At 39.8% G+C, this 26208-nt stretch overlaps 2 protein-coding genes across 7 annotated transcripts in view; one reads left to right on the top strand and one right to left on the bottom strand.

Moving 5' to 3' along the window:
- AFF3 (ALF transcription elongation factor 3) overlaps positions 1-26208 on the top strand; it is a 319206-nt gene that overhangs the window by 183023 nt on the left and 109975 nt on the right. For 5 of the 6 annotated variants that reach the window (XM_052664882.1, XM_052664881.1, XM_052664878.1 and 2 more), the window contains 3 exons: positions 9178-9264; positions 15656-15692; positions 20785-20836. In XM_052664882.1, the coding sequence (XP_052520842.1) occupies positions 9178-9264; positions 15656-15692; positions 20785-20836 (176 nt within the window). The remainder of the gene's footprint in view (positions 1-9177; positions 9265-15655; positions 15693-20784; positions 20837-26208) is intronic. The other variant, XM_052664880.1, reaches the window with a different exon arrangement.
- The window catches only part of RPL31 (ribosomal protein L31), a 662822-nt gene that overhangs the window by 558713 nt on the left and 77901 nt on the right, over positions 1-26208 (bottom strand). The gene's annotated exons all lie outside the window — the stretch shown is intronic.

Raw genomic sequence — 26208 nt, 5'->3', positions numbered from 1 at the left:
TAATACCAGAAGTTAGTAGCTGACTAGAAGTTTTCTAAGAGTGTTAGAAATCAGGGTTTGAGGCTTTTTCCCTCACTTTGAAGATGCTCATGTAGTTCAAGCATAGTTCCTCTTACTGTAACAGCACTGATCTCTGTAAATCTGTCATCTTTTTGCAACTTCTATGTGTTTCTAGCATTTTTGAAGAAATGTGTACAGAGGAAACAGACTGTTCCAGCATCAGGCTCACAAGTTCAACTGTGGTGCTCCTCCCTTTTACAAACACATAATGATTGAAAATTTTTTTGTGTGTGAGAATGCAAGATACTGGAAGGATATTTTCAGTCACCTATGCACTGGTGATCTCTAATTCCTTTCTGGGCCTAGAGTTCCATTTTGCCAGAAGTATCTGGTGTTCTTCATTCATAGATATGAGTTTGCCATGTTCAGCTCTGTACGTGTCTGTATTCTTAGTTGAACTGGTCTCTTTCAGCTTCAGCCACTGCTTTGTGCAGCTGTGCTCCTTCTAGGGTAAGAATCATCAAGATTTAATATCTTCCTGTCAATTCAGATCTAGGAGGTACATGAGCAGCCTTGAGAACAGATGGTTGAATTCACATACACTGAAGCACGCAGTGCTACACTGATTTCTTAATCTCATTCAGAATAAATGCCTTGTATATGAACAGATTCTGCAAGTTGTCAGAGCATCATAAACAAAATTGTTTGCTAATTACAGTCAGCCACATCCGTGCAAGGTTGTCCAGGCAGGATTTACAGGCTGCTTTGCCTTGCAGAACCTGTGTATGCTGCAGAAGGGAAAAGGAAAGAAGAGCAACTGCCTTGGTGCTCAGATTCACAGCTTGATGTCCCAGCCTGATGCAATATTTTTCCTGTAAATTTAGCACATTTCTTCTAATGTTGTTCAAAACAATGTATTTCACGCAATGTCTTTCCATAACATAGCACACAGTCACTGCTGTACTACTCACATGTTTGTGAAGCTTAAAATATTTGATCAGTTGGCTGAGCAAGCAGAGCTAAAATTATAGATTCACACCTACTGGTGAGTCTCCACTATAGATGCTTGAAAGTACTCTCTACACGAGCCCTTGGGCTTCCAGGGACTATGTGAATCTTTCTGGCACCCCAGCCCTCTTAAGTTGGTTTCACAAGAATGACATGGTACTGGAATGAATGGTGCTAATGGACATGGCATGGAATCAATGGTAGTAAGATCAACTCAGGCCAATCTGATGACCTCTTTTTTGACCTTCTGTCCAGGGGATGAATAAGAACCACCAATGTGGCTATCTGAAAGCTTTCAGCCTCATACAGCACAAGAATCCTGAAAAAAATTAAAATTAAAATTAAAAAAAAATTAGAAAAAATATAGTTTCATAAAAATGGATTTTTTTTCTTGCTTCCATTACCTCCTTGCATTCATCAGCATATTTTTATCTGGATAAAAGAATGTTCGTATCTGAAAATTACATGCATTTGAGGCAAATATATTTCAGTGTTGCTAAATATTTACCATGGCAGTATTTTTGTCTTCTCCAAACCACAGATGTTTTTCGTAGTAAATATGTCTGTTTCATAGCTCTCTTCTGTTCCTTTGTCCACATTAATGCAACCATCCGTCAAATGCAGTGTAAATCCCTAACCAATGTCTTGGTCTTTATTGCCAATAGCCTACATTTTAATTTCTTGAAGTGTTTCCAGAGCAGTCCTGAGGCTGCTGCTGTTGCTTTGTTAGCAGACTGCAGAATTAACATGCTTGTTACCATCTCTGAGAATGTCAACTATGTGCACTTTTCCATTATTATTTGAAATCATGCAGAGTTCTGGACCTTGAAGTATCCTAGGTCTCTTACCTTCCTCTTTCTCCTCCCCCCGCTCCCAAGAGGCAGCAATTCATCTTCATTAGCCACTTCTGTTAGCTTGCTGCCAACTGAAACCTGAAAACTAGCTGCATCAGTCTTGCATGGCAATTCAAGAATTAGAATCCACAGTCCTTGGGTGCAGGAGGTTAATGCACTAATAAAGATTGCACCTTGATTAACCACATCATCTCAGCTTGCCCAGGCAAGGCTGGTTCTCAGTTTGTCATATCATATGGCCCAATGCTTTCATTTAAAAACATAGCTTCCTAACTAAGATCACAGATAGATCACAGATTCATCTCTGGAAACAGAGAAGCAATTTTGTTCTTTTTTTTTTTTTTTTTTTTTTTTTTCAGTGAAGAATATTTTAAAGTTTTTAAGGAAACCTCCTGCTTTCTGTTCTATAGTATACTTGTAGGGCTACATGTTGTTTCTTTCCTGATAGTTAGAGGTAAGAAATCTTTCTGGCTTTCACTCAGATATGATAGATCATGGCACAGTTTATAGTCTAGTTAACATTTGCTCTTAGACTCAAGCCACCATTCTCTTGGATATCCTTATCTTCCCCTGGCCTTAGCAGCTCATTTGTATCACATAAACAAAGAACAATTTGCAAGACTCTAATTCTATTAAAGAATTATAATCATACAGCGAAGGACCTAAATAAATCAGTTCATTGAATGACTGAAGCATTTTTTTAGTATTTATCTTTCCTATATTGCCAAGCCTTGACTAAATGTTGCAGGTTATTTGCAGGATGGTTCCACTAAAGCAGTGATAACAAATTCCAAACAGAAACTTATTGCACTGGCATTTGTAATCTGCTATAGAGTAACCTGATCCATAGATCACATTACAAATGTTCATGATTTTGAGTGCTTTAGTTTTGTAGATACCAAACATCTGGAGATTTAATGCTGAACACATTCTTTAATACTGCAATCCGCAAAACCTGACCTTCTCTCTTTACAAGGTCCTACTTTTCTTTTCCTTTCTTTTCCTTTCTTTTCCTCTTTCTCTTCCCTTTCTTTTCCTTTCTTACCCTTTCTTCCCCTTCCTTTCCTTCTCTTCCCTTCCCTCCTCTTCTCCTTTCCTTTCTCCTTCCTCTTCTTCTTCCCCTTCCCCTTCTCTTCCCTTCTTCTTCTCCTTCCCCTTCTCCTTCCCCTTCCTCTTCCCTTTCTCTTTCCCCTTCCTGTTTCCCTTTCCCTTCCCTTTTTAATCCTTTTTCTTCTTTTCCATTTCTTCCCCTTTTCTTCTAGAAATCATTGGAGCAGGAATAGGGAAGACAAAAAACTGCTGACTGGGACTCAACACTGTACCAGCACTCAGCTCTATGCAACTGCTGTCCTTAAGACTATTTTCTATTCTTTCTCAGGGGGCTTTCAGTGGTTCCCTTATACCGTCCTCCAGCCAGAGCATAGCTGAAGCCATGTTTGTCACTTACCTAAAGATTAGAAAGCATTTCACACCATATGTGACAGAAATATTAAATATAAATCAAAACTTGCCTAAGTAAGTGTATGGGGAGGAAGTAAAACAGTAAACAACAGAAGCTGAAAAATAGCAAGGTATTTTGTTGGGTTACAGTAGTTCTGAATAGCTGTTGCCAGAAGGATAATGACAAAATAAAAGATATTCTAGTGGAATGAAGAAAATTATCAAGTGCTCAAAGGAAAATAAAGAATTTACAAGGAAGAAAAAGGGATAAGTTGATGTAGTTTGTATAGGTGACATCTTAAAGAGACAAGAGGAAACAGCTTTATCTTACTATTTCACAAATGTGCATTGAGGCTCAGGTTATAAAAGTCACAACAATAGCAGATATAAGAGGAATCACTTTTAAAAAGTGAAAATTTGATCTTTCACATCATGAAAACCTTATCACAATGAAATGCTGTCAGCTTCAATGTAGTCTGCAAAAGTTTCATTGTCAGACTCTTTGCTTTGGATATTAGACACTAAAATCATAGCCACATTGTCAGCCAGTGGCAGTGTAGCTTCACTGAATTGAAAGGGATTCATTCCAACTGACAGGACTTAGAGAGAATCTCCTGTGCAAAAAAAAAAAATAATAACTCTCTGTAGAAAAAGAGGAGAGCAAGCAGGTAAGTTTTCTAGCTGTGTCCTGTGGTCACTTACTAAGAGGTCTTGGAAAGCTCTGTGTTAGCTTTGCATTGCCTCCCTTTCCAGATGACAGGATATATCCACTGCCTCCCTAAAAGCTGCTTTATAGTGTAGGTGACTATAAAGAGAGCACTTCTGCAGTCCCTGTGCACTATCCAGCAGAGTATTTGCAAATGAAAATTGCGTATCACCAATCCCCTATAATTCCTGTGACATGTCAGTAGAGCTGCGGATGAGTCTGAGCCAGCTAAGATAATTTTCAAAAAGGATTTGACAGGGTCCTTTATGAGATGCTACAAAAAAAATTCTTAAATCATCCTCAGTGAGCGACAAAATATTATGAATCAAAAATTGGGTAGGTGAACACACACACTACCAGAGGATTAAACAGTCAATTTTCTTAATGGACCAATGATAAGTTCTGGTTGTGGCAGCAAATGAACAGAGTAATACATGTGGCAGGAATTTAAATTTAGATGAGACTGAATTCACTACTTGCTTTTAATTACAATTTTTTTCAATCACTTCGACCGTTCCTAGAATCATACAACACACAGCAAGACTGATAGCACTAGAAAAACAGCATTGACTTCAGTCTGGAGTAAATACTATTATTTACCTCTGAATAGAACATTTCCTGAAAAATTGCCTACAAGCTAGGGCTAGAAGCCCCAAACAAAACACTACCAAGCAGTGATTAATCCACAAGAAATGTCTCATTACTTAATTGTCGCTGCAGAAAATACATGTGGAGCAAGGATACACAGTACTATAGATTTCTTTATCTGAAGGCTTTCCTTTCCATGAGAAGAAAAGCCAAGTTTGTGTGTTGGTTGAGATTAACTGGGCTCAGACCTTCATAACTCACAGAGCTGGACATTTACATATAGCTGCTGAAAGCTGATTTACGATGGGCAGAGGCAAGTGCAGTCACAGAATTCCAATGTGTAAGTGAAACATGCCAACACCACCACCACAAAGATGGGACATCTATGTAACCCTCACAGGGAGAAGCACATGTTAATAAAAAGGGTCAGTCAGAGGTCTCCTGAGATTTGTGGCCTGTTGCTATCTGCATGTCTCTCCCACTTGGTGCCTCCTCTGCTGTCCCCTTGCTCACCATGTCCCTGCAGTTGCAACCTCTGCTGGTCTCCACCATCCCAGCCTATCTGAGCCACCTGTCATTGCGGTATATCTGCTAGCAGGAGGAGGAGGGTGACTGCCGCTGTCTCAGATAGGCCATCCTGAAACTGAGCACCTGTGCTTATCCACATTTATCCACTTCTCTTCTGACGGGGCTGGTCTCTTCTCACTGGTGACAGGTGTCAGGATGAGGGGAAATGGCCTCAAGTTGCACCAGGGTAAGTTGAGGTTGGATATCAGGAAACACTTCTGTACAGAAAGGGTTGTGAAGCACTGGAATTGGCTCCCCAGGGAGGTGGGTGAGTCATCATCCCTGGATGTGTTTAAAAACTGTTTGGATGTGGTGCTCAGGGACGTGATTTAGCAGAGGGTTGTTAGAGTCAGGGTAGGATGGTGAGGCTGTGCTTGGACTCGATGATCTTTGAGTTTTTTTCCAACCTGAGCTATTCTATGATTCTATGATTCTATTTATATCTAAGCAGTCCAGCTAGGACTTCATTCTTTGATCTGGAAATCTGTTTTCCACACTTCTGGCCCCCAAATGGCTTTTCAGTTGTTCCTTTAGTTAACCTTGTCCAGGATTCAAAGGTTAACGTAATCAAGTTGGTAGAAATATCTAAATCTGTTTAAAATTAGCCCATTATCTTATAATGGCTGAAACATTATCCAGTGCAAGATAATTCAGAATTATTTTTTGTTCAGTTTATGATTAAAAAAAAAAAAGCCGCTTTTGATGCAGGGTTAAATTTTTGGTGGCATTCATCAGTGCATTTGAAAACTTATTTTCAGTCCAGTGGCTGCTCCATGCCAATCCCAAGCACTAGAGGCAGATAGGGTAGCTGACCTCAAAAGAGAAGCTGTGCATGAAGTTTTATTTTAACACTAAAAGTTGAGTCCTTTTTGTTTAGTTAGACAAGTTGCCTCTTGGTCTTACCTTTTCAAGTATTTCACACTATGTACTGAAAAAAGATCTTGTTACAGTCACATACTACCATGCTTTTAATCTGTGTCAGATATTGCAGATAAAGACTAAAATCACAAGAGTTGGTGCACAAGAACATGTTCTTCACTTGTTTCTGCCTGCCATTGAAGTTGCTGGAAACCTCAATCTTTTCTCCTATTTTTTGCGATTCTGTTCTTGGCAGTCAGAAGGAGTCTGAGCCCATAGTTCAGTATTTCTCTTTTCAAAAAATATTTTACTAGATTTAAAACTTACCATTGCTCAATGGAGACAGTTTGCGATTTGTGGATATTTTTCACATAGTGCTTTCTGATTTTATATTTATATATATTTCTAATCTGATTTCATTTCTAAACTGACTGAATTCCAAATGGTGGCAATATATACATCACATGAACAGAATTTGTCATATTACTCTGATAAAATCATATTCAGATATTCATGATAATAGCAATTATTAACCATGGCAAATATCAGCGATATTAGTACAACTTTGTGTCAGAAATGGTTACGTTAAATTTAAATTATGTAGAAAACTTTATTACATACCACAACTGCAAGTGTAAAGGGAGGGGAAGAGAAGCTAGCTGGAAAAAAAAAAAAAAAAAAAAAAAAAAAAAAAGACTATTAGAGCCATTTTTCATTGCAGTGTGGATGAGAAATAATCTTGGAGAAAAGAAGAAATGAAAGATTTTGACATGTCAAAAAGAAAGGTCACCCTTATTTTTAATCAGCCCTCTCATGCTTTCCATGGATGAAGGTATCATTGTCAGACTTGGGCAGGCAAGGTGGGAGGGAAGAGCTCTGCTAACAGATTGGTTTCTGCACGGCACGTAGCAGACCTCTCAGAAGATGTTTCCGTGAAGGTGACAGTGGGGGTCAGCCACAGTATAACCTACAGGAACTGCTGCCTGGGCAAATGGAAATCATAAGCACTGAGCAGTGTATTTCACAAGCAGGATGGCTTTAGGTCAAAACCACTAGATGCTACCATCCCAGTCTGGCTGGCCCAGTTCTTGATGGAGGTAACATAAGGTATTGCCCTTCAAAAGAAAGGGACACGTGGTTATTTCTTAGACATGCTTTGGGGCTCAGCGCTTCAGCTTCTTGGGAAAAACACTTTGGGAATGGAGCTTTGCAGGTGAAAATGCCTTTCGTCTGTGCACGCAGCACTTCATTTTCTAGAAAGTAAGGAAATGGTTGTGTGAAAGAGAAACAGAGAAAAACGGATGAGAAACAACTCCTTTTTTAGATCACAGCTCTAGGATTAAATGTCACTATTGCAACTCTGCTTTCTGCCAATTTACTGTCATAAACTCTTACAGTTGGAATATTTCTCAGTATGTAATTCATCTTTTGAAAATAATAGCACTTATGCCAGGTACTTGTAGCAATAGGTCTGCTCCCTTCCAAATGGCAAACTGCTTGCCGGTGTTTCAGCTTGCTTGTGTTAAAAGAACTTACTGTACATTAAAATGTACTCTACTGCCGCTTACCAGATAAGCAAGTCGTAAGATGAACAGTCTACCTCAAATAACTGAAAAGCAAAGCGGTTCTGATACTGAAACTGCAAACCAGATGATGCTCTGATTAGAGGTATCCACGTAGATTACTGAAATCTAATAAATCATGTCACTTTTTTGCCTCAAATAAAAGAAAAAAATACAGTTTTTTATTAGAAAATAAACTGTTTATCAAGAATGCTTTAAAGGTGACATTTATTACTAATAAACTATTTTGAAAGGGCTGAACCACTCACTGGCAGAAGAGGCAGAGACTTCCTTCTGTGTGAAAAATGCCCCATCTCAGTGCTTGGAGGGTCAGGAAGCACTTCCATCAGCACTACCGAAGGGTGGGCGATAGATTCACCCACATCTTTCTTCAAACAAGAACATTCCTCAAACTAGAAATGAGTCATGGAAATACAACTCTGGTATTATTCTGGGAGCAGTCATAGATATCAGCACATGCCCTTGGAATATTGCTGAGAAGTTCAATAGTGGTAGAAAAAAAAAAGGAGAGCATCTGCTGGGCAAACTCTTGATAGTGTCAGTGAGCCCGTAGCTTAGGGAGGATGTGGTTTCCTCTTCAGCTCTTGAAACTTGTTGGTTGACTCTTCAGAGTTGTCGTGCTTCACATAGCTTCTCATATTAACTCTGTTAAGTTGCTGTGTACCAAATATTATGGCTGTTGCTGTTGAACATGTCAAAAAAACATGTCAAAAAAAAAACAACAGCCTACACTAGGCAGGAATATGAAGCTCCTCTCTTAACAAATCATCTCTTATCTGAAGTGTTTAATTCACACTTTAGCCCCCTCCTTCCCAAATTCAGACTTGCTTTAGAGACTAACTCATCCATCCCTGACTGGTAATAGCATTGAAGGTGTGTCTGCCAGCTACCTGTGTCTGGATCAGGAATGACTGCATACAAGTCTAAACTCCATGCATCTCTTAGCTATTAAAAGATGTCTTTTGAAAATGCACAGGAAGAAGGCAAAGGTGGAGAGCAGCACACTTCATTTAGGGCTTGTTGCATGGCCACGACCTGCAGAGCACAAACAAGTGGCAGTTATGAGCTTATTCAATTCCTTTAATATAAAAAAGAAAATTGTAGGAATTAACCACTGGGCAAGTTCAAAGTGTTAAACATTTATCATTCTGACCTTGTCTGTGAAATCTATTTTGTGATTAATCCATAGGATGTACCTCGTTATTTGGTCACAAACTGAGATTTCTGTTCCCATACTGCAAAAACAAGATTCCTCTATTATTCTCACCAGGCAGGATACATCTTATGATTAAAACGTGGATGCTGATTGTCAGAAAAATCAAACTTCTTGCACTTAAGATGCATTAACTATTCAGGAAAATGAAATGGTGCTTAAGAACTGCTCTCAAGAGTCTGCGATAAAAATCAATGTAGCTCACGTATTGCCTAGATTATATGTGAACTGGGCATTTCCTCGGAGTTACAGTAACTTATATATTCCTCCACCCAGCTATTCATGCTAGTGATATACTACTATTTTTTCCTATTCCACTGACTTCCTAAATACAGTGTGCTGTACAATATTGTTTTTCAGGAGATGACTCATTCATGGCCTCCACCACTGTCAGCTATTCACACACCAGGGAAGGCAGAGCAAAGCAAGTTTCCCTTTCCAAACAAGGTAAGAGATGTAAGAGGTGCAGCTTGCATCTTGAAATATGACTTACGTGAGTTCTGGTTAAGCATGTGAGGGCTCTGGACTGAGGCTGATGCAGTGCTGATAACCTTGGCCATGCATGTGCCAGTATGGCTCCAGAGGAGCCACAGAAGCATTTGCCAGTGAAGTATTTGCCTGTTCAAGTCCAGAAGCAGGGGACCAGTGTCCTTGTCCCAGAGGACCAGTGCCTCTGGTTCTGGTAATGGTCCTTTGAAACCAGCTCCATCCATTATTTATGTGTATCATAGGAAGCATACAGTGTAGCACAGTGAAGCTTATGGGCACAAGCTTGAGGAAACCACATTATTTGTACTTAGTAAATCAGGAGGGAAGGAGGTCAGCTTTCCTATGCAAATGCCAATAAAAATTTCTCATTGTATCATCATATACAGTTTATATGCCACAAGCATTTGTCGTGAAGTATTCAAGCTTGAAATATAATACTGATGCCGTTTATAGCCTTTTTACTGTCAAAGCAACTTCCTTTGGTAACTGTTAGTCCATTCTTCAGAATTTAGTGAGCAGAATGATTATAACCACAAAGCCAAGAAAACATCAAGGTTTGCCTACAGTAAAACAGCTTTGCCGTGGATGATAGTGTCATGGTTTTGAAGTACCGGGGTGTAAACCAAAACATCTCTGGCATGTTATGAAAGAAAAACAGAAGGAAATAACTCACTATCTTTGCTTGATGAAAACGGACAGTTGATTGAAGGTGAGAGGCGGACTACAGGCTTCTTAAGTGAAAGTAAGTCCAGCAGGAGATGGATCAGCAACTTACCAGCCAGTAAAATGTTCATCAGAGTGAATGACAAAAACTCAGCAGTTTCTTAGTACAAAAAAGTACTAGTTTCCAGTACAAAAAAGACAGGGGTCTCTTGGAAAGAGTCCAACGGAGGGCCACAGAGATGGTGAAGGGCCTGGAGCATCTCTCCTATGAGGAAAGGCTGAGTGATCTGGGTCTGTTCAGCCTTGAGAAAAGAAGACTGAGAGGGGACCTGATCCAGGTCTATAAATATCTAAGGTGTGGGGGGCAGAATGGCGAGGCCGGACTGTTTTCAGGGTGAGTGGAGACAGGACAAAGGGAAATGGCCGGAAACTGCAGCATAGGAAGTTCTGCACAAATATGCGCAAGAACTTCTTTACAGTGAGGTGACGGAGCACTGGAACAGGCTGCCCAGGGAGGTGGTGGAGTCTCCTTCTCTGGAGATGTTCAAGACCTGCCTGGATGCCTCCCTGTGCGACCTGCTGTAGGGAACCTGCTTTGGCAGGGGGGTTGGACTCGATGATCCGTGGAGGTCCCTTCCAACCCCTACAATTCTGTGATTCTGTGATTCTTCCACAATTATTACCATTCAGTGTGTTCATATAGCACGTGTGCAGATGCATATGGGCTGCCCCTATCAGCATATGTGACCATCACGAATGCAATTCCTCACTACTAAATGTATTGTGATAAATATAGGAGTAGCAGAACCATGGTCTATAGGGCTAAGATATGTGAATAATGGCTGATATTGACTTTCTCATCTTCTCTCTGCCTGTTCATTCATCTCTGTGGGAAATAATCTGATAGCTTGAACTGTGGAGCTGTTTCAGAGATCTACCATTCATTTTTAAAAAGCCTTTTCTAGTTGGTTGCCTTTTCTCCTACCAAAGTAGAATTCCCATTTTATTTAAGCCTAGGATCGACAAGATTTCATCTAACAGTATGTGTGCATACTTTAGTAATATAATGATACCAACACTCTATTCTGTCCTTGGTGGCCTATATTGTCAGAAAATAGAGTACTTTACATAACATAGTGAAGAAATACCTAAAAGTACATTTTCCTCTTGGAAAAATCCTGCATTACTGGCCATAAAACGTGATAAATTTAGACACTGTCTCTTTTTAATATTTTAAAATAATTAAAGTGTGTTTCTTTCACCTCCTTTGGACCCAAATGGTTGCATACTCAAAAAGGCATCTGCTTTTCAGGCCCCAAAATGCAAATAATGGTTTCCTAATCTTTCAGTCATGTTTTCAAAATACTCACAAGCTAATAATCACTTTCCACAAAATGTAGTGAAAAATCTTTCTTGGATCTCATACGAGATAGCTCCATAACTCCTAGGAAGCTTTCCTACAGATGAGCTACATAGCTATTCCCAGTTGAAACCTAAGAACTACACTATGACCACACACTATGCCGTGTGAGTGGCACATTACTCAGAAAGATAGTCCTGTCAGTCAAGCGGTGGCCAAGGACAGCAAAGAGGCTAAAAAGCTAAATTCAGGGCATTGGCTCCTTCTCTCCATCTCTCCGTCTCCATGGAGTGAATGGTACTGTGAATACATTTCCAGACTTTATGGAAGTGTTGAGACATCAATTCAGATCATTTGCAAAGCATCTTCCAGATTTACTCTGTAGGAGTAAATAGACTACAATCCTTTAATAGAAAATGTTTCCAGATATAAAGATATTTACTGTCTTGGGAATGAGAATCTTGTAAGACTCCTTCCTTTCTGCAAGGATGCAAATCATTCTTACTTTTCTGTCTATAAGAAATGAGTGCCAGCATCATTAGTCTCTGTATCTACCAAATTACTTTTCACCTACGACTCAAGTAATCAGTGATCTGACAGCCTGAAACTTGAAATTTATTAATTAGGCTATTAAAATTGCAAAGGCCACAAGAACTATAGCTGGACTCATTTTGAAATCTGTCTAGTAAATAAAAACTAATAACTGAGTTTTCTATGTCACAAATACGATAGGATTGCATTTTTGAAACTGTGCATGTGGATATGAAGCCATACAACTCTATATGCTCTGCAGATGGGAGGGTGTATGTGCATATGCTATACGTGTATGCAAAATCAGACCTCACTAATGCTGGAGGTCTGCATTAATCCACAGGAATGAAAGGAAAACCAGTGTCAAGTTTGAAGTGTTGGCTACTGCCCAGTAAGTTTTTCAGCACAGTGCTGCTGGGTGAGCGCATGTAGGGAACTGTTCTTTATGTAATAGAGGGCATGAAGTTGCATTTCGTTGCTAACTTGGAATTTTGTTTCTCTGTTTGTTCTTGAATTTGTGTTCTTGAATTTAGTAGGAAGGAGCAGTGATTGTCTCTTTACTCCTTGTTTTTCAAAGCTTAAGGATAATTGGATCAGTGTGTGATGTGACAGCCTGCATGTGCTTTCCTCTCTCCTATCTCTGTCACACTTTGTTCTGAACAAATGACTAGGCATTATTTGATTGTAATTTTATTAAAACATCTTAATAAATAAACTTTAAATGAATAATTAAATTTGGTAAATAAGAGCTCACTTGATGCTTGTGTGAATGAGCTTTCATGTTCAAACATTAATTCTCTATTCCAGCATGAGGGAAAAAATGCCATTAATTCTGCTGCCGCCTTTGCTCTCTTTTTTCATTTTTACTGTGATTTCATGTCTTGAAAGTTCGATCAGGTGTTTGATTTCTATTTATGTGTGTGTGATATTATAGGATCAGCCATCACTTTGTTACTTGAGAATTAAATTTATCCACTCCAGGAAAATTGCTATCTTGTCACAAAACTATGGATTGATTATTCTCAGAAGCTAAATTATAATAATAATTTTGTCTTTTCAGTGCCCAACTCATTTACTGTTTCCTTTCTTGTTGATTTTAACAAGATAAAGTAAATGCATTAGAAAAAAAAAAAAAAGAAAAAACTCCAGAAGTGGGGACTTAACCTCTTCTTTTTAAGTTACACAAAGCATTATTTTTCCTACGTCGGTAAGGATATTCTTTATATCATAGCACTATTTCTATTAGCCTTTTTATATAGAATAATTTGCTGAAAATGAAGGCACATCTTTTAAAGAATCAGTTAAAAGGAGATGTGAAAATGTTGTAACTCCTATGTTTTGCTGATGCGAAATTTGATACAAAGCAGAGTCAATGGCAGAGGAAAGATACCATGCTAGATAATTAAAAGGGGAGAGTGCATTCTTTCTGAAGTTGATGAAAATGTAAAAGAGTGAACAATTTCCTTGCTTAGCAGTTTCAAATAATCTTACAAACTCAAGGATATCTCCATCAAATAATTCTTCCCCAAAACAGAAAATATGTAGTTTCCCAATGTGTAGTTACAAAACTTCACTACTCTAGAAACTGAATGTGCTCCAAGAGCCTACTTTTATTGGCAGCCTGGTTGGCTGCTAGAACAACATTTAAATTCAAGTATGTGTATCATCACATTATCACTGTGAACTGCCTCTGACATCTTACGATTATATTCAGCCAATTGGGAAAAAAAAAAAGGCTTTAATATTCCTTCATCAGAAGCATTCATAAAATGCTGAAGTAATTTGTCAAAAGTTGGAAATTTCAAATTATTGAAAAATTATTGTTAGCATATGAAACCTGGTACAGATATTTTTTTAACTGTAGATGAGGGAAGGAACTCCTAATACTTGTCTCAAAATCTGATTTCTCCCATGTCAGGTGCATATGGTGTCACTGAACTGCAGATGTGTGTTACACCATAGAATCTGTACATATTAAGGCCATGTAATCCAGAGAGTCTTCATTCCAAAGCAAACAGTGCAGCTGGAGGGTATTTGACCAGCCAAGCCCCAAAGACCTCACAGTCCTCCGTTCAGCCAACCTTCATTTGGAGGTGCCGAACACTCTGGTCCCGCAGCCCCTAAACCACATTTCTACAGGATCCACAGCAAAATTTTAGCTTAATCAAGTCAGCTTATTCTTAATTTCTCTGGACACTTGCAGTTCCTTTTCTCAGATCTCTACCAGGGAGTTTTCTATGGGAGGTATCTATCTGATGCCTAGTGAACAAGAAAGGAGGTTGAAAACAGACAGAAGTTGGATAAAGAGTCAAAAAGTGATATATTTTAAGGATGCTCACGAGTTTGGATTCATTCATTTATTTATTTATTTTCTAAAATTTAAGAGGTCTGAAGTCCGGGTTCCAAGCTGTAGCAAACCTACAAGTTTCTCAACTGCTTTGCTTCTTCAAAGCGTAGCAGAGACGGATACCAGCTTTGTCTAGTGGATAATTGAGAGCCTCCTGTTTTCTGGCTGTGTGTCTGGCCCATCACTTGCCTGCTGTGGATGACAGATCTTGTTGAGGGTTCCATTCCTCACCAAGAATGAATGCTGCAGATGCCTGTCAAAACAGTCTTTACTGTTGTAATTGTGGCATGCACATGAGGTTGTTTTCAAACAGCTTATTCTGGGCTGATTTTGTGGTAGCTAAGGTCTCAATTAGTGGCAGAGTGGGGAGCAGCTTACAAAAATATAAAATAATAAACAGTAATGTGACCACCAACACAAGGCTAGGGGCCCAAGGTTTTCATATGTAAGAGTTGCCTCTCCTGGTAGAGAACTATTTAAAATGAAGCAAATTTAAACAACTGACTCAGAAGTTTTAATGAAAGGCTGTTTACCAGCAACATGTTCTCAAAAAGTATTCAAAGAACTTAGCAGAGCACCCAATATATCTGCTGAAGTAAAAATAGAATATAATGAAAATTGTGTTGGTCAGCAGAGATCAAATTGAGAGACATCAGATATAGTTGAAGGCCAGGTGTTTGCTTCATAGAATTTTTGAATTTTTATGTCATTCTCATATACCATTACCTACAAAACTGTTCTTTTTTTTTTTTTTTCAGATGAATGAATAGATTTCTTTGCTTCTTCTCCTTGTATTCTTATTTTTTCCTCAATTTAAATATATTTTCATTGTAGATTCTATTACTATTGTCATTGTACCTATATGTTTCTGTCGGACTTTTATGAATTTAAACAAATTCTGTGATTAAAATATTTGAACATTTACATGTGACAAAGAAACAGTCTAATTTATTGTACCGTATTCATAAATATTACAGTTGTGATACAAGGTTGACCTTGGAATCTCAGGGATCCAGAAGTAAAGTGTGTATTTCCATTCTCCAGTGCTGCCAATATCAGCATGTAAGAAGCAAAGATCAGCTGTGCTACTACTTCAGGAATACAATGGCCCATGAAACAGTAGTAGTCTTCTCTCTGTCTTCTCATCTAAACTTGTAGAAAATAATAGATGAGTTTGGGTTGATCAATAAATGAACAGTAAGCAGGAGACTGGCAATAGCTGTACAAGGAATTGTGCCATTAGAGGATTGTTGTGAAATAAGTTTTCAAGCCTTCTGATTAAAGCATTTTCAAAACAATATTGGATTTATTCTTGTAATTGAAAATGACTTTTAAACAGAATGATCAATTAACGGTGCTGTTTGTATTATTAAGGTAATGTTCAAGCAAGTATTGCAGCTAAAGATTGCCATAAAAATAATACACTTTTTTTTCTATTATTATTGCAGGAGTCACAACAGGGATCTACAGGACACAGCAATACAAGTAAGTACCAACTCATTTATGACTGCACTGGGTAGAGGGAATGACAATGACTGTAAGAAAACAGTAGTAGACTGGTACAGTGCAGAGCCTGAGCAACCAGTACTCATTTTTAGCCAAATATTAGGATCTGAATTCAAGAGCAATTATTCAAACACCAGATCTTTGGCAGACTGGGAAGAAAAAAGAAAAGAAAAAGAAAAAAAGAGAAAAAGAAGAAAGATTCACTTATAGAATCATAGAATCATTAAGGTTGGAAGAGACCACTAAGATCATCTAGTCCAATCATCAACCCATCACCACCATGACCACTAACCCATGGCTATTTCATTATGTTGATGGAAAAGACTGAAATAGCAAAAGAATGGCTTTTCTGAAATGCCAGAAAAGAGCTGAACCAGTTGTTTGGGAAAGGGCACTGCCAAATCCAGACTGCAGAAAAAATGATCACTTATGTTTTATAGGCAATGGTATATTTTGTGACTATTGCACTGTGAATAGATACACAAATCGTGCCAGTGTGATACCAAATGATGCCTCAAAGACCATATGGCAGTAGGTCTTTTCTAGCTAGAAAAACAAAAACAAATAAAAAACAACAAACAAACAACTGAGCAGCTGGATTGAAAAGAAAGATTGAATTGTTCCATAAAGCAAAGTATTAATCCTCTCCCCTGACACCTCTGACTGTTGTTAATGTTGTCTTGCATATTAAAAATACATGATCCTACCCTGCTCTCAACATAAAATCATCTCAACCAGAAGAACTATTTTGTTAGTTTCCTGACCTGACAGCCAGCACAGAGCCCTGTTTGCAAATTACAAGGCTGTGACTGAAGATGAAAAATGCCCTGAGCTGGTAGGAAGGGCTTTGAAAGTGTCTGGTCACCCGCTGCGTGAGGGAGAATACATCCAGCAAGACAAGCCTGGGAGACGTAGGCTATTAAAACTGTGCAGCTCTTTGCCAGGGAAAGGTCGGCAGGCAGAAGTTGATGTTGTGAAGAAACATGCAGTGGTGTCACTTAATTGCCAGCATCAGTTTGATATTGCTGTGAGGACCAGCAATAAGGAAATAATAACAGGCAAAGGGGATGAGGTTCTGTCAGAAAATAATGAATGCAGTAATGAGAGAAGGAAGCACAAAGGGGCCATAATAGAGAGGGCTATGCAAACATGCAAAGAGTTGTGGGCATGACAAACACACAAGCTGAGCTGTGGGCTTCACCATGACATCAGAGGCTGCGGCGTTTGGATAGCTTCGATCCTAGTTCCATTTCATTTATTTCCTTCTTGCAGCACTTTGATAAAATAAGTTGTTCTGCAGATCTAATGAAACCTGCTCTCCTATGAATTAAAAAAGCGGTTCTGCCTCTTTACATCTTTCCTCTGCTCATTTCACCTCATTTCACTGCCAGTTCCCCCATCAGCAATCCCACACCTTCGCATCTCCAGTTTCTTCTTATCTCCTCATTGATCTTGCTCAGCAAAATCAGTGTATGTCTGCCACAGGGTTGGAACTGCACTTGGTCCTGGTTGGCTGTAGTGGCAACTACACCAAAGAATGGCTGAGCCCATGCAGAAACACTTCCTCCATTGGTATTGAATGTTACGGTTGCTGTCTGACATCAAGTCACAACTCCTAAGATTTTGGAGGAATTTAACTACCTTTGAGATATGTATCCATGAGGATTCTTGTCAGGATATGAAAATAAAAAAGCACAGTTAGGTAGAAAAGAGACAGAACTTATCGGTCATGTACAACAAACCCAAAGGAAATTCAGGTAAAAAGGATCTGGATGTGAGGCAATGCTAGCAAATGGCTCCGTATGGGAAAGAAATCTAATGGTCTATATACTGCATTATCCAAATGCACATCTTCAAAGTCTCAGTTAGTTGGTATTCCCCATTGCACCATGTCTTCTGTGGAGTGGCTCTTGAATCTGGCATTTGCAGTGTTTTTACTTCAACTGTTAAGATTGTCTTTTTCATTTGCATTTCTCTCATCCTTCCCCCACAAGGAAATGAAAGCATTTTAAAACCCCTAATGGATGAAGTTATTCTGCTCTGTTAAAATAAGTATTATTTATCCCTGTTATCCAGAGAGGATAATTTATAATGGTTAGGTTGAGTGATTCACCCAAATTCCTTCCACTATTCAGCAGGGAAATCCTACAAAATTCCACTTGAATTTTATTTTGAAATGGGGGAGAATTGCACGTATCCCATCTGGTTGTATTTAAAACAATTAGGAAATGAGTTGTGTGAGCCTATCTCATCCTGATTTTCTTTTCTTAAATGTTAGGAACAGTCTGCCCAGGGAGGTAGTGGAGGTATTCAAGAATCGTGTAGATGTGATACTGATGGACATGATTAGTGGGCATGGTGGTCATGGGTTGATGGTTAGACTGTATGATCTTAGTGATCTTTTCCAACCTTACTGATTCTATGATTCTAGGATAAGATGTAGTAGAAATTCAATGATAAGATGACACATGCACATTTCCACACTCATTTCAGAAAACATATACAGGGATAGCAGCTGAAGTGTGCTAACAGCAGCCCTGTAAAAGAGGTGAGGTAGGTAGCATATCCTTTGTTAATTCCACTGGACTAAGAAAAACTGAAGACCCCACAAATTTGCCCATTAAAACAAACCAGAGCTAGAGTGGATTTAGCTCAGCAAACGCTCAGTGGTGCTCACACAGTGGTGCTTGCATGCATTTGTCAGGTTACATGAAAAATGGAGATACAATTCTTGGTCTAGCCAAGAGTGAGTGTGAAAAAAAACCAAGTTGCTCTGACAGATAATTCCCTTTTACATAGGCTTTTCCAGTAGCTTATCAGTACCATATCTATGACATTCAGCTATGCTTAGTCTATACACATTTCTCATATTTCTGTTACTCAGTCAAGTGTGAACAAAGTTGGTACTAACTGATAAAGCATTAATGACCAGATTTTCTACTCTGATAGGCTGGAGTGATGCATCCTCTAGCATCCTCAAAAGCTTCATCCTCCCCCTCCGCAAAGAAGTATGTTAAGTGACAATTAGCATTAAAGCAGCTGCAAATGCTTACTGTAGGGTAATTCATTAATATCCAGTTTGCCTAATCACAGAGATTCCCTTTTCACTCAGTCCTCACAGTACTTGTGCTGTTTCCCTCTCTACATTAACACACATTGCTGAAAGAAGAACTTATTTGAACTCTGCTGGCAAAGCACTCAGGAATCCATATGCCCCCTCACACTTAAACAAACCAGTGTGTTCATGGTAAGAATTCATCATTTATTAAAAAAAATCAAAGTTACAAATAGAAAATCTTTGAATACATACCAACTGTTACTGTTGGTTTCTTGTTCCAAATTACCATAACACAGATGAGCTCCAGGACTCCAGGCTGACAAATGTACACTGTAGCAACAGCTTTCTAGCCAGCAGGTTCATCAACTGGATATGTTTTCTGAAGTCTGTTAAAAGTGAAAAGTGTCCTAGAGATTATGAACTGGATGTATTATATCTTGTGTGGCTGCCTAGTTTACGTCTATATTTTAGGTGCCTTAAGCTAGGGCTCAGAGAGACAGTGGTGTTTCTAAAGACAACCAGATCTTTCCACAGCCTTTTCAGTAAAGTTTAAGAACAAAAAAGGTACAGACAAACTCTTCCACAGGAGGGGATGAGATGCAAGCCCGACAGCAAAGTGTTTCCATTACCCAGAACTTCCTTTTATTAGACCCCTACTTTCAGAAGGTCACCATCTAGATTAAGTGATTTAGATGATTTCTGCACAACAGTGGAAGGACATTGGTGGCAAAACTCTGCCACTTCTGAAGGCAACAGTGAGTTTTCAAGAGGCATCCCTTATAGCTATTACTGACACTTCAATGCTATACAAAAACTGTGTGAAGACTTTGGCAGCAATGAGTGGGTGATACATAGTGCTCATATAGAATGGGTTAGGGGCTGGTCTATAACCCACTCAGCTCAAGTCAGTGACAAGGGAATGCTGGAACAGCCTGAAGAAAACAAGCACTTCTCACATTTTTTTCAGAAGACACAGGTGGATTTTGGTTTAATGAAGCTCGTTAAAAGGTAGTGGAGGAAAACACATCCATCAGTAAGCCAGTCACACTCAACCTCTGCGCCTCTTTGCCTGCTAGGACACATAAACCTGTATGTAGACAATACACAAGGGAAACAGCAGCTGCAATTCTGAGGTCTAGAATTCAAGTTCAAGGTGATTGAAATGGATCAGTCTACCCTGTTTACCCAAGTTAGACCTAAAGAAAAATCTTACACTGAGGTGTTAACTCCCTCTGGTTTCTCAGATTGATGAGTGTAGCAAAGTACAACCACCTTCCTTTTTAAAGGAGATGAAAGAGGAAAAAGGTCTTGGCTTGACCTACCAGAACAGTATTATTCCATCAGCTAGCAGCTTTCCTGGTGTCGGTGTTCCTGGACCCAGGAAGATGATTATCACAAGCTGTGTGAGTCATAAGGAAACATAAAGAGGGAGCCCGTAAGCTTCTGATACTTCTCAAATATTCAAGCACCTGACTTCTCCTCAAGTTGGGTGTGTAAGCCAAGTTAGCCCCTTCTTGCACAAAACAGCACCTCTCATTTGTAGATGCATGTTCTAATCACTGTCTTTGCAGCTCCTTCTAATGCTGTTCTGTGTAATATAACGTTCCTGGAGCAGGGCATGGGAGCATGTGTGTGTTGGCTAGAATGCATATCAATAGCAGAGCGGTAGGGCCCTGGAGAAAATCTTTCCATGGCTCCAAGGTCTCCTGTCCGTAGTAAAATTTGAATTGCTTGAATCTTTCTGTCCTCTAAGCAGTCTCTCCTTTAAAGCTTCTTTGCCTAATATTGCCAGAGTACATGTGCCAGTGGAGAGAAAAGTCAAGTAGGGGAGAACTCCCAGCTTGTAAATACTCCAGCAGTGCCCCAGGATTATGGTTGCCACAGCAGCATTCTGTGCTTGTGATGAGAGCAATTGGTGTAAATGAGTAGCAATGAGTAAATCTTTGACGTATCGCATCTGAACAGTTTCCATATTTACCATTTCTGATGTCATTTTCTTCTTCTCTTTTAAAGGAAAAAGTGATGTAGAGCCAAAGAGTCCAGAGAAAGGCACAACTCATACATCGTAAGTCACTTCTGCCTTTATGATCCGAAAAAGGCGTCTATGTTTTATCAGACTGGTTGGGCAATATTGAATTTGTCCATTTGTTTTCATTAAGATAAAGCTCTTTCACTGATGCTGTTCTTAGAAAGGCTTTTTAGATAATGACTAAGCATTAATTATTCCTAGAACTTTTGCATGCTGGCAAGTCAAAGATCCTCACGAGTGAAATGGCTCCCTATCATGCTGAGCAGATATGAAATGATTTCTGTGGGTGTGAGAGGCTGCCCTTTACAACCTGACTTCAGCATTACCTTAATGCTACCGGAGTTTGTCACACTTGCAAAAAAACGTCATGTCACATATGCCTTTGATGTACTGATGTAATTTTAAAAGACTGCAGTCTGCAGCTTCACCTCTGAATTACTTGAAAACCAATTACAGTTATCTCTGGTCTCTCACGATTTTGTTGATGTTTTTGAATTAACAAAAGAAGTCGAGAAATAGATAGGAACAGGCACTTGTAATATATCAGTGTTCACCTTCACTCTGGTGCAACAATAGAAGCTTTTCCCATTTTTAACTCCAATATGCAAAGAAAAGAATTGTTTTGCCAACATAAACCAGTCTATAAAACAGATGGGCTGCAAGTTAAAATATATATATAAATAACAACAGTCTTCCAAACTGAGCTAGATAAGTTAATTCCTCTATTATTTACCACGCAGTAGCAGTATGAATTTCCACGAAACCGGTCACCTTTTTAATCCCATTTGTGAGAGCCAAGTTCCTGCAAGTCAGTCATGTGAATTTTAGAGTGCATCTTGTCCGTAATTTATGTTTCCTGATTCCTGTTATTTAAATTCAGAGCGTTACATCATGTAAATCTCACAAGGTGTCACCATTTGTCACATGGTCAAAAGTAGTCACAGAAGGAGGTACAATAACAGTGATTTATTGTGGGATGTTTTCATTTCTGCTGCAAATACGCATTAAAAACCTACTGGAAATGAATCTAGAAAAAGATTTGACTTGGTGTAAGAAATGGCTTGTCCTGTGGATTGTGTTGTGGAATGTAATTACAGCCTGTGAGCTTATTTAGCCAAACTTATTAAATGAATTAAGCATTAGCAGCCTTATGCCTTCTGATAGTATGATTGCTGGGAATGGTTAATAGAACGATTCCAATTATTATCATTTTTAAAAATAGTATTGCAATAAAGACCAAAAGAAGAAGGGTTTTAATGCCATCTGGAGGTATTTTGGAGAAATGAACACATTTATTTTGCTGATATTTAGCAATATGTAAACCATAAGCCACCCTCCACAGTGGTTTTGCTAGTCTGGTGGTATTTTATTTATGACGAATGTTCTTAACTTTCCTTTCTTCTCCTTTATCAACTTGAAACCCCCTAGCATCTTTGGGCCCAGAATAGAGAGAGGAGCATGGAATCATAGAATCACAGAATGGATTGGGTTGGAAGGGACCTCACAGCCCACCCAGCCCCAACCCCTGCCATGGGCAGGGCTGCCCCCCACCAGCTCAGGCTGCCCAGAGCCCCATTCCAACCTGGCCTTAAGCATCTCCAGGGAAGGGGCACCACAGCTTCTCTGGGCAGCTGTGGTGCCAGTGAGCAGGGTTTAGAGATGTGCTCCAATATCTGTCTCAGTGTCAGCTTGAGACTGTCCACTGTGACACACAGAGTGCCAATTTAAATACAGCAGACTTCAAAATCTGTTTAAGTGTGGGAAGTTCTTGCCCAGTAAGATATATTAGCGTGACCTTCTGAAACTATCCACTTGTCTACTGCATGCAGAATACTTAGAATGCTTATCTTTGCCTTGTTGCTAATGCCAGGGCCACCTTGCAGTAGATACTGGTTCCTTGGGCAATTCTAAGAAGCAGCAATGACTTTTACTACCGCAGTGCACACAGCTGTGCACAAAGTGCACACTGAGAGGCCACACCAGCAGGACTCTGTCTTTCTGTCACATGGCCATGCCCTGGGTCCTGGAGGAGGGATGCTGAGGAGAAGCCACAGTGAGAGGTGACACCTTCAGGGCTGGCTGGAAGAAACTCCAGGGAGCCAGAAGGAATGCTCTGTGGATTCATTTCACCATGAATCATTGTTTCCATGTGAAAATGAAACAAACAGCAACCAAAAATAAAAAGCAAAAACACAAAGCGAGGCATGTTGGCCCAGATAAAAATAACAGAAAAGATCGGGAGGAGCAAATTAATGTTTCTTTCTTGCAAATGTCTTTTTTATTTCCCTCAGGCATGTTACAAGCCACACAGTCAAACCAAGCTTATATGACTCAGTGGCAGTTAATTCATCCTTGGTGTAGATTTACTGCCACCATCCAAAGATTATTTATGCAGCTTCAGAAGACAGGTTGATTGCCCTCCTGAATCAGGCGGTGAGGTGCTTGTGAACCGAGCATTTACATCAGGTCTCCTCTGAAGGATTCCTCCTACCTGACCCACTGGGCTCCTGGGGCTCAAAACCAGGTGTTGCTCTGGAGCAAAAAGGATGAAGGTGCTGCTCGTGTCCTCTGAGGGCATGGAAATCTGGGGCACAGATGTGTGCAGTGCTGTTCAAATGGGTTTGGGTACAGGAAATGCATCGTTCCAAAGAGCATAATGTGTAGCTTTTTTCAGGTATGCATTAACTCTCTGGATGGACTCTGGTGGGACCTGCCTCTCCACTGATAACAATTTTATACAGTATGAAATCAGTATACTTCGGATGATTCACATCAGTTGATGCAACATCCTAATTAGTTAGATAAATAAGGACAGCCATTACAATGCTAGAGATAACTGAGATTAATGTAAGAGAGTGAGAATTATGCAAAATCATGGAGGAAGAGCAGAATCTGGGCAGAGTATTTGCTCCTTTTGCACAGTGCTGCTATGGCCCTCATTGCATCAGCATGCGCAGAAATCATCTGAACTGGCACTACATGATGGCACTAAAAGGTGCAAACAATACAAAGGTGTTAAGCTGTCTTGAGTCTTCTCCAGCTGATTCATGGTCCATGTAACAGAATGTTTTTAAAGCCATCAGAGGTCTGGATTTGAAGTGTTTTTTGTTGTACTCAGTATGTACAGCTCTCTATGGGTCATCTGATTACAGCTTCCCTGCATGTTTCTAAACTTTTAGGACTGTTCAGAAATATCCAGCAGAGTTTCATTCTTTTGGCTTTGTGATGGAAGTTTCAGTTTTCAGTGGCTAGAAAACCTACCAAATGTTATTAGAAACACCTAATTTTTATGAAAATACTCCCGTCTACCCCAGCCTTACCACTTGTAGGATTAAGGAGGATGTTAAAGAGGAGAGGAATGGAGACCGAGTGCTCTTTCTGTTTTTTTGAGGATCTTTTCACTAAACCTTAGAACACTGCACTTGAAACTTTTACTTGTAGAACATATCCATGCAAGGAAAAATTATTCCAACAAAGCTCCTGTGTTTCAGAGGGTCCAGTGGTGCCACAGCAAGTCCCCACTGCACTGGAAGTCTGAGATCACCCACCTTCCCACACACAAACTGTGACAACAACCTAAAAATGGCACATATACACAAAGCACCCCCAAAAAACTCCCGCTCTTGGGATGACTTTTGATGTACCGTCTGTTGTAATGTTCGTAGTACCTTTGTGTTTATAAATGATCTCCAGTTCAGACTATCCAAGGTTAATCATGCCTGACTGTGATTCACTGCCATGCATTTACCTCAACGTTTCTAGTGCACTTAATGATACCAGTGCTAGCAATGAGATACCTTGCTGCTGTCTCTTTATTATCCCTCCCACTATTGTTTTCATGCCGAGCTGCTTCAGTTTTTTCCCTCCCTTTTTACAAGAGAATTAACCAGGATTGAAGGAGGCTTTTATAATTTATGGCAGTTATGCAAGTTTTGCCCTTTCTAATATACTCTGAAAATCACAGAGATCCCGGTATGTGTTCACTTGTTTGCCTTTGCCAGGCAGAAATAGATGTTGGCACCGGGTACTAGCATCACTTGGAGAATAATTTGCTCATGGGAACTTCATTAACTGTACTAACTTCAGCTGTTTCCAAGCTGCCTATTTGCAGAGATTAGTGCTACAGTCTCTTGCCCATCCAGTTGCTAACATCATTCTCATCACCCTGATTCCCCCAAGGGAAGAAAATAAGAAACAGGTAATTGGAGCAGTGTCACTCTTGTTCTTTCATGGTGCAACCTACGTCTGTATTGGCATAGAATCACAAAATCACAGAATGGTTTGGGTTGGAAGGGACCTCAAAGCCCACCCAGCCCCAACCCCTCACCGACTCAGGCTGTCCAGGGCTCTATCCAACCTGGCCTTGAGTGCCTGCAGGGATGGGGCATCTACAACCTCTTTGGGCAACCTGTTCCATCAGCATCAGCATCACCTGTTTGTTTCTTACCTTTTCTTCCTCCCTTGAGTCTTACTCCTTAAATCTACAGAGTGACTCACAGATATTGCAGCCAAAAACTCCTGCTAATTTCCCATTTTGCAGATGGGAAAACTGAAGCAGGGGATTTACAAGCCACTTCCAGGCAGCAAAGTATCATTCTCAAATACAGGCGATCAGCCTAAGTGCTACCAATGCACCATTGTGCACCGAGCCCCTGAGGAGCTTTTCCTTCCACATCTGGCTGCTGTCTGATCATGAGCCAAAGCCTTAAGTCTCTCAGGCATCCACTGAGCACCAGAGTTGGAAGATGAATCCTAATCCCACCTCACTTCGCCAAAACACCTGGTGCAAGTTATTTAAAGTTAGCCTTGGCTTTCCCCCATCTAAAATAATAATTAGGCTGCCATGAAGACCAGCTCATTAATATCTGTACAAAGTGTTGAAAAATGCAATGTTCTGTAAAAAATGGCTATGGATTACTCACCCAGAACAATAAAGGAAATGAGAGATAGATTAAGTTTTTAAAGACAGACTCAAACAGTAAGTGTGGATGTCCTGAGCAGTGCCAGTGACAGGGAGGGGCTGGGTGCAGGGAGCCATGTCCCATCAATACTGCCTCACCTTCCCCCAGAGTTTCAGCCACAGTTTCTTAGAGCAGTCACCATCCAACTTAAATTAGGATCTTGCTTTCATCTCAGAGCACCTGAGGGAGGAAATGGTGAATTGGGAAGGGGCAAATCAGAAAGATTCTTTCAGTGGCACATCTTAGACATCCTTCTGTTTGCTTGCCACAAGGACTGTAATGGCTCAGTAGAATCAGAAAATAGTTGAGGGGCATGAAGAACAATGGAAAGAGTGAAATTCATGCAACTGTGGAAGGTGGCAACAACAAAAAAAAAAAATTACCCAAATATTTCTGGGATATAATCCATTTTTAGTTTCCAGATAAGATAATAGGGCAACTTTCTAA

The sequence above is a fragment of the Tympanuchus pallidicinctus genome, unplaced genomic scaffold (assembly GCF_026119805.1).
Source record: "Tympanuchus pallidicinctus isolate F22 unplaced genomic scaffold, pur_lepc_1.0 scaffold6, whole genome shotgun sequence".
NCBI classification, from domain to species: Eukaryota; Metazoa; Chordata; class Aves; order Galliformes; family Phasianidae; genus Tympanuchus; species Tympanuchus pallidicinctus.
This window is presented reverse-complemented; position numbering and strand designations above follow the sequence as displayed.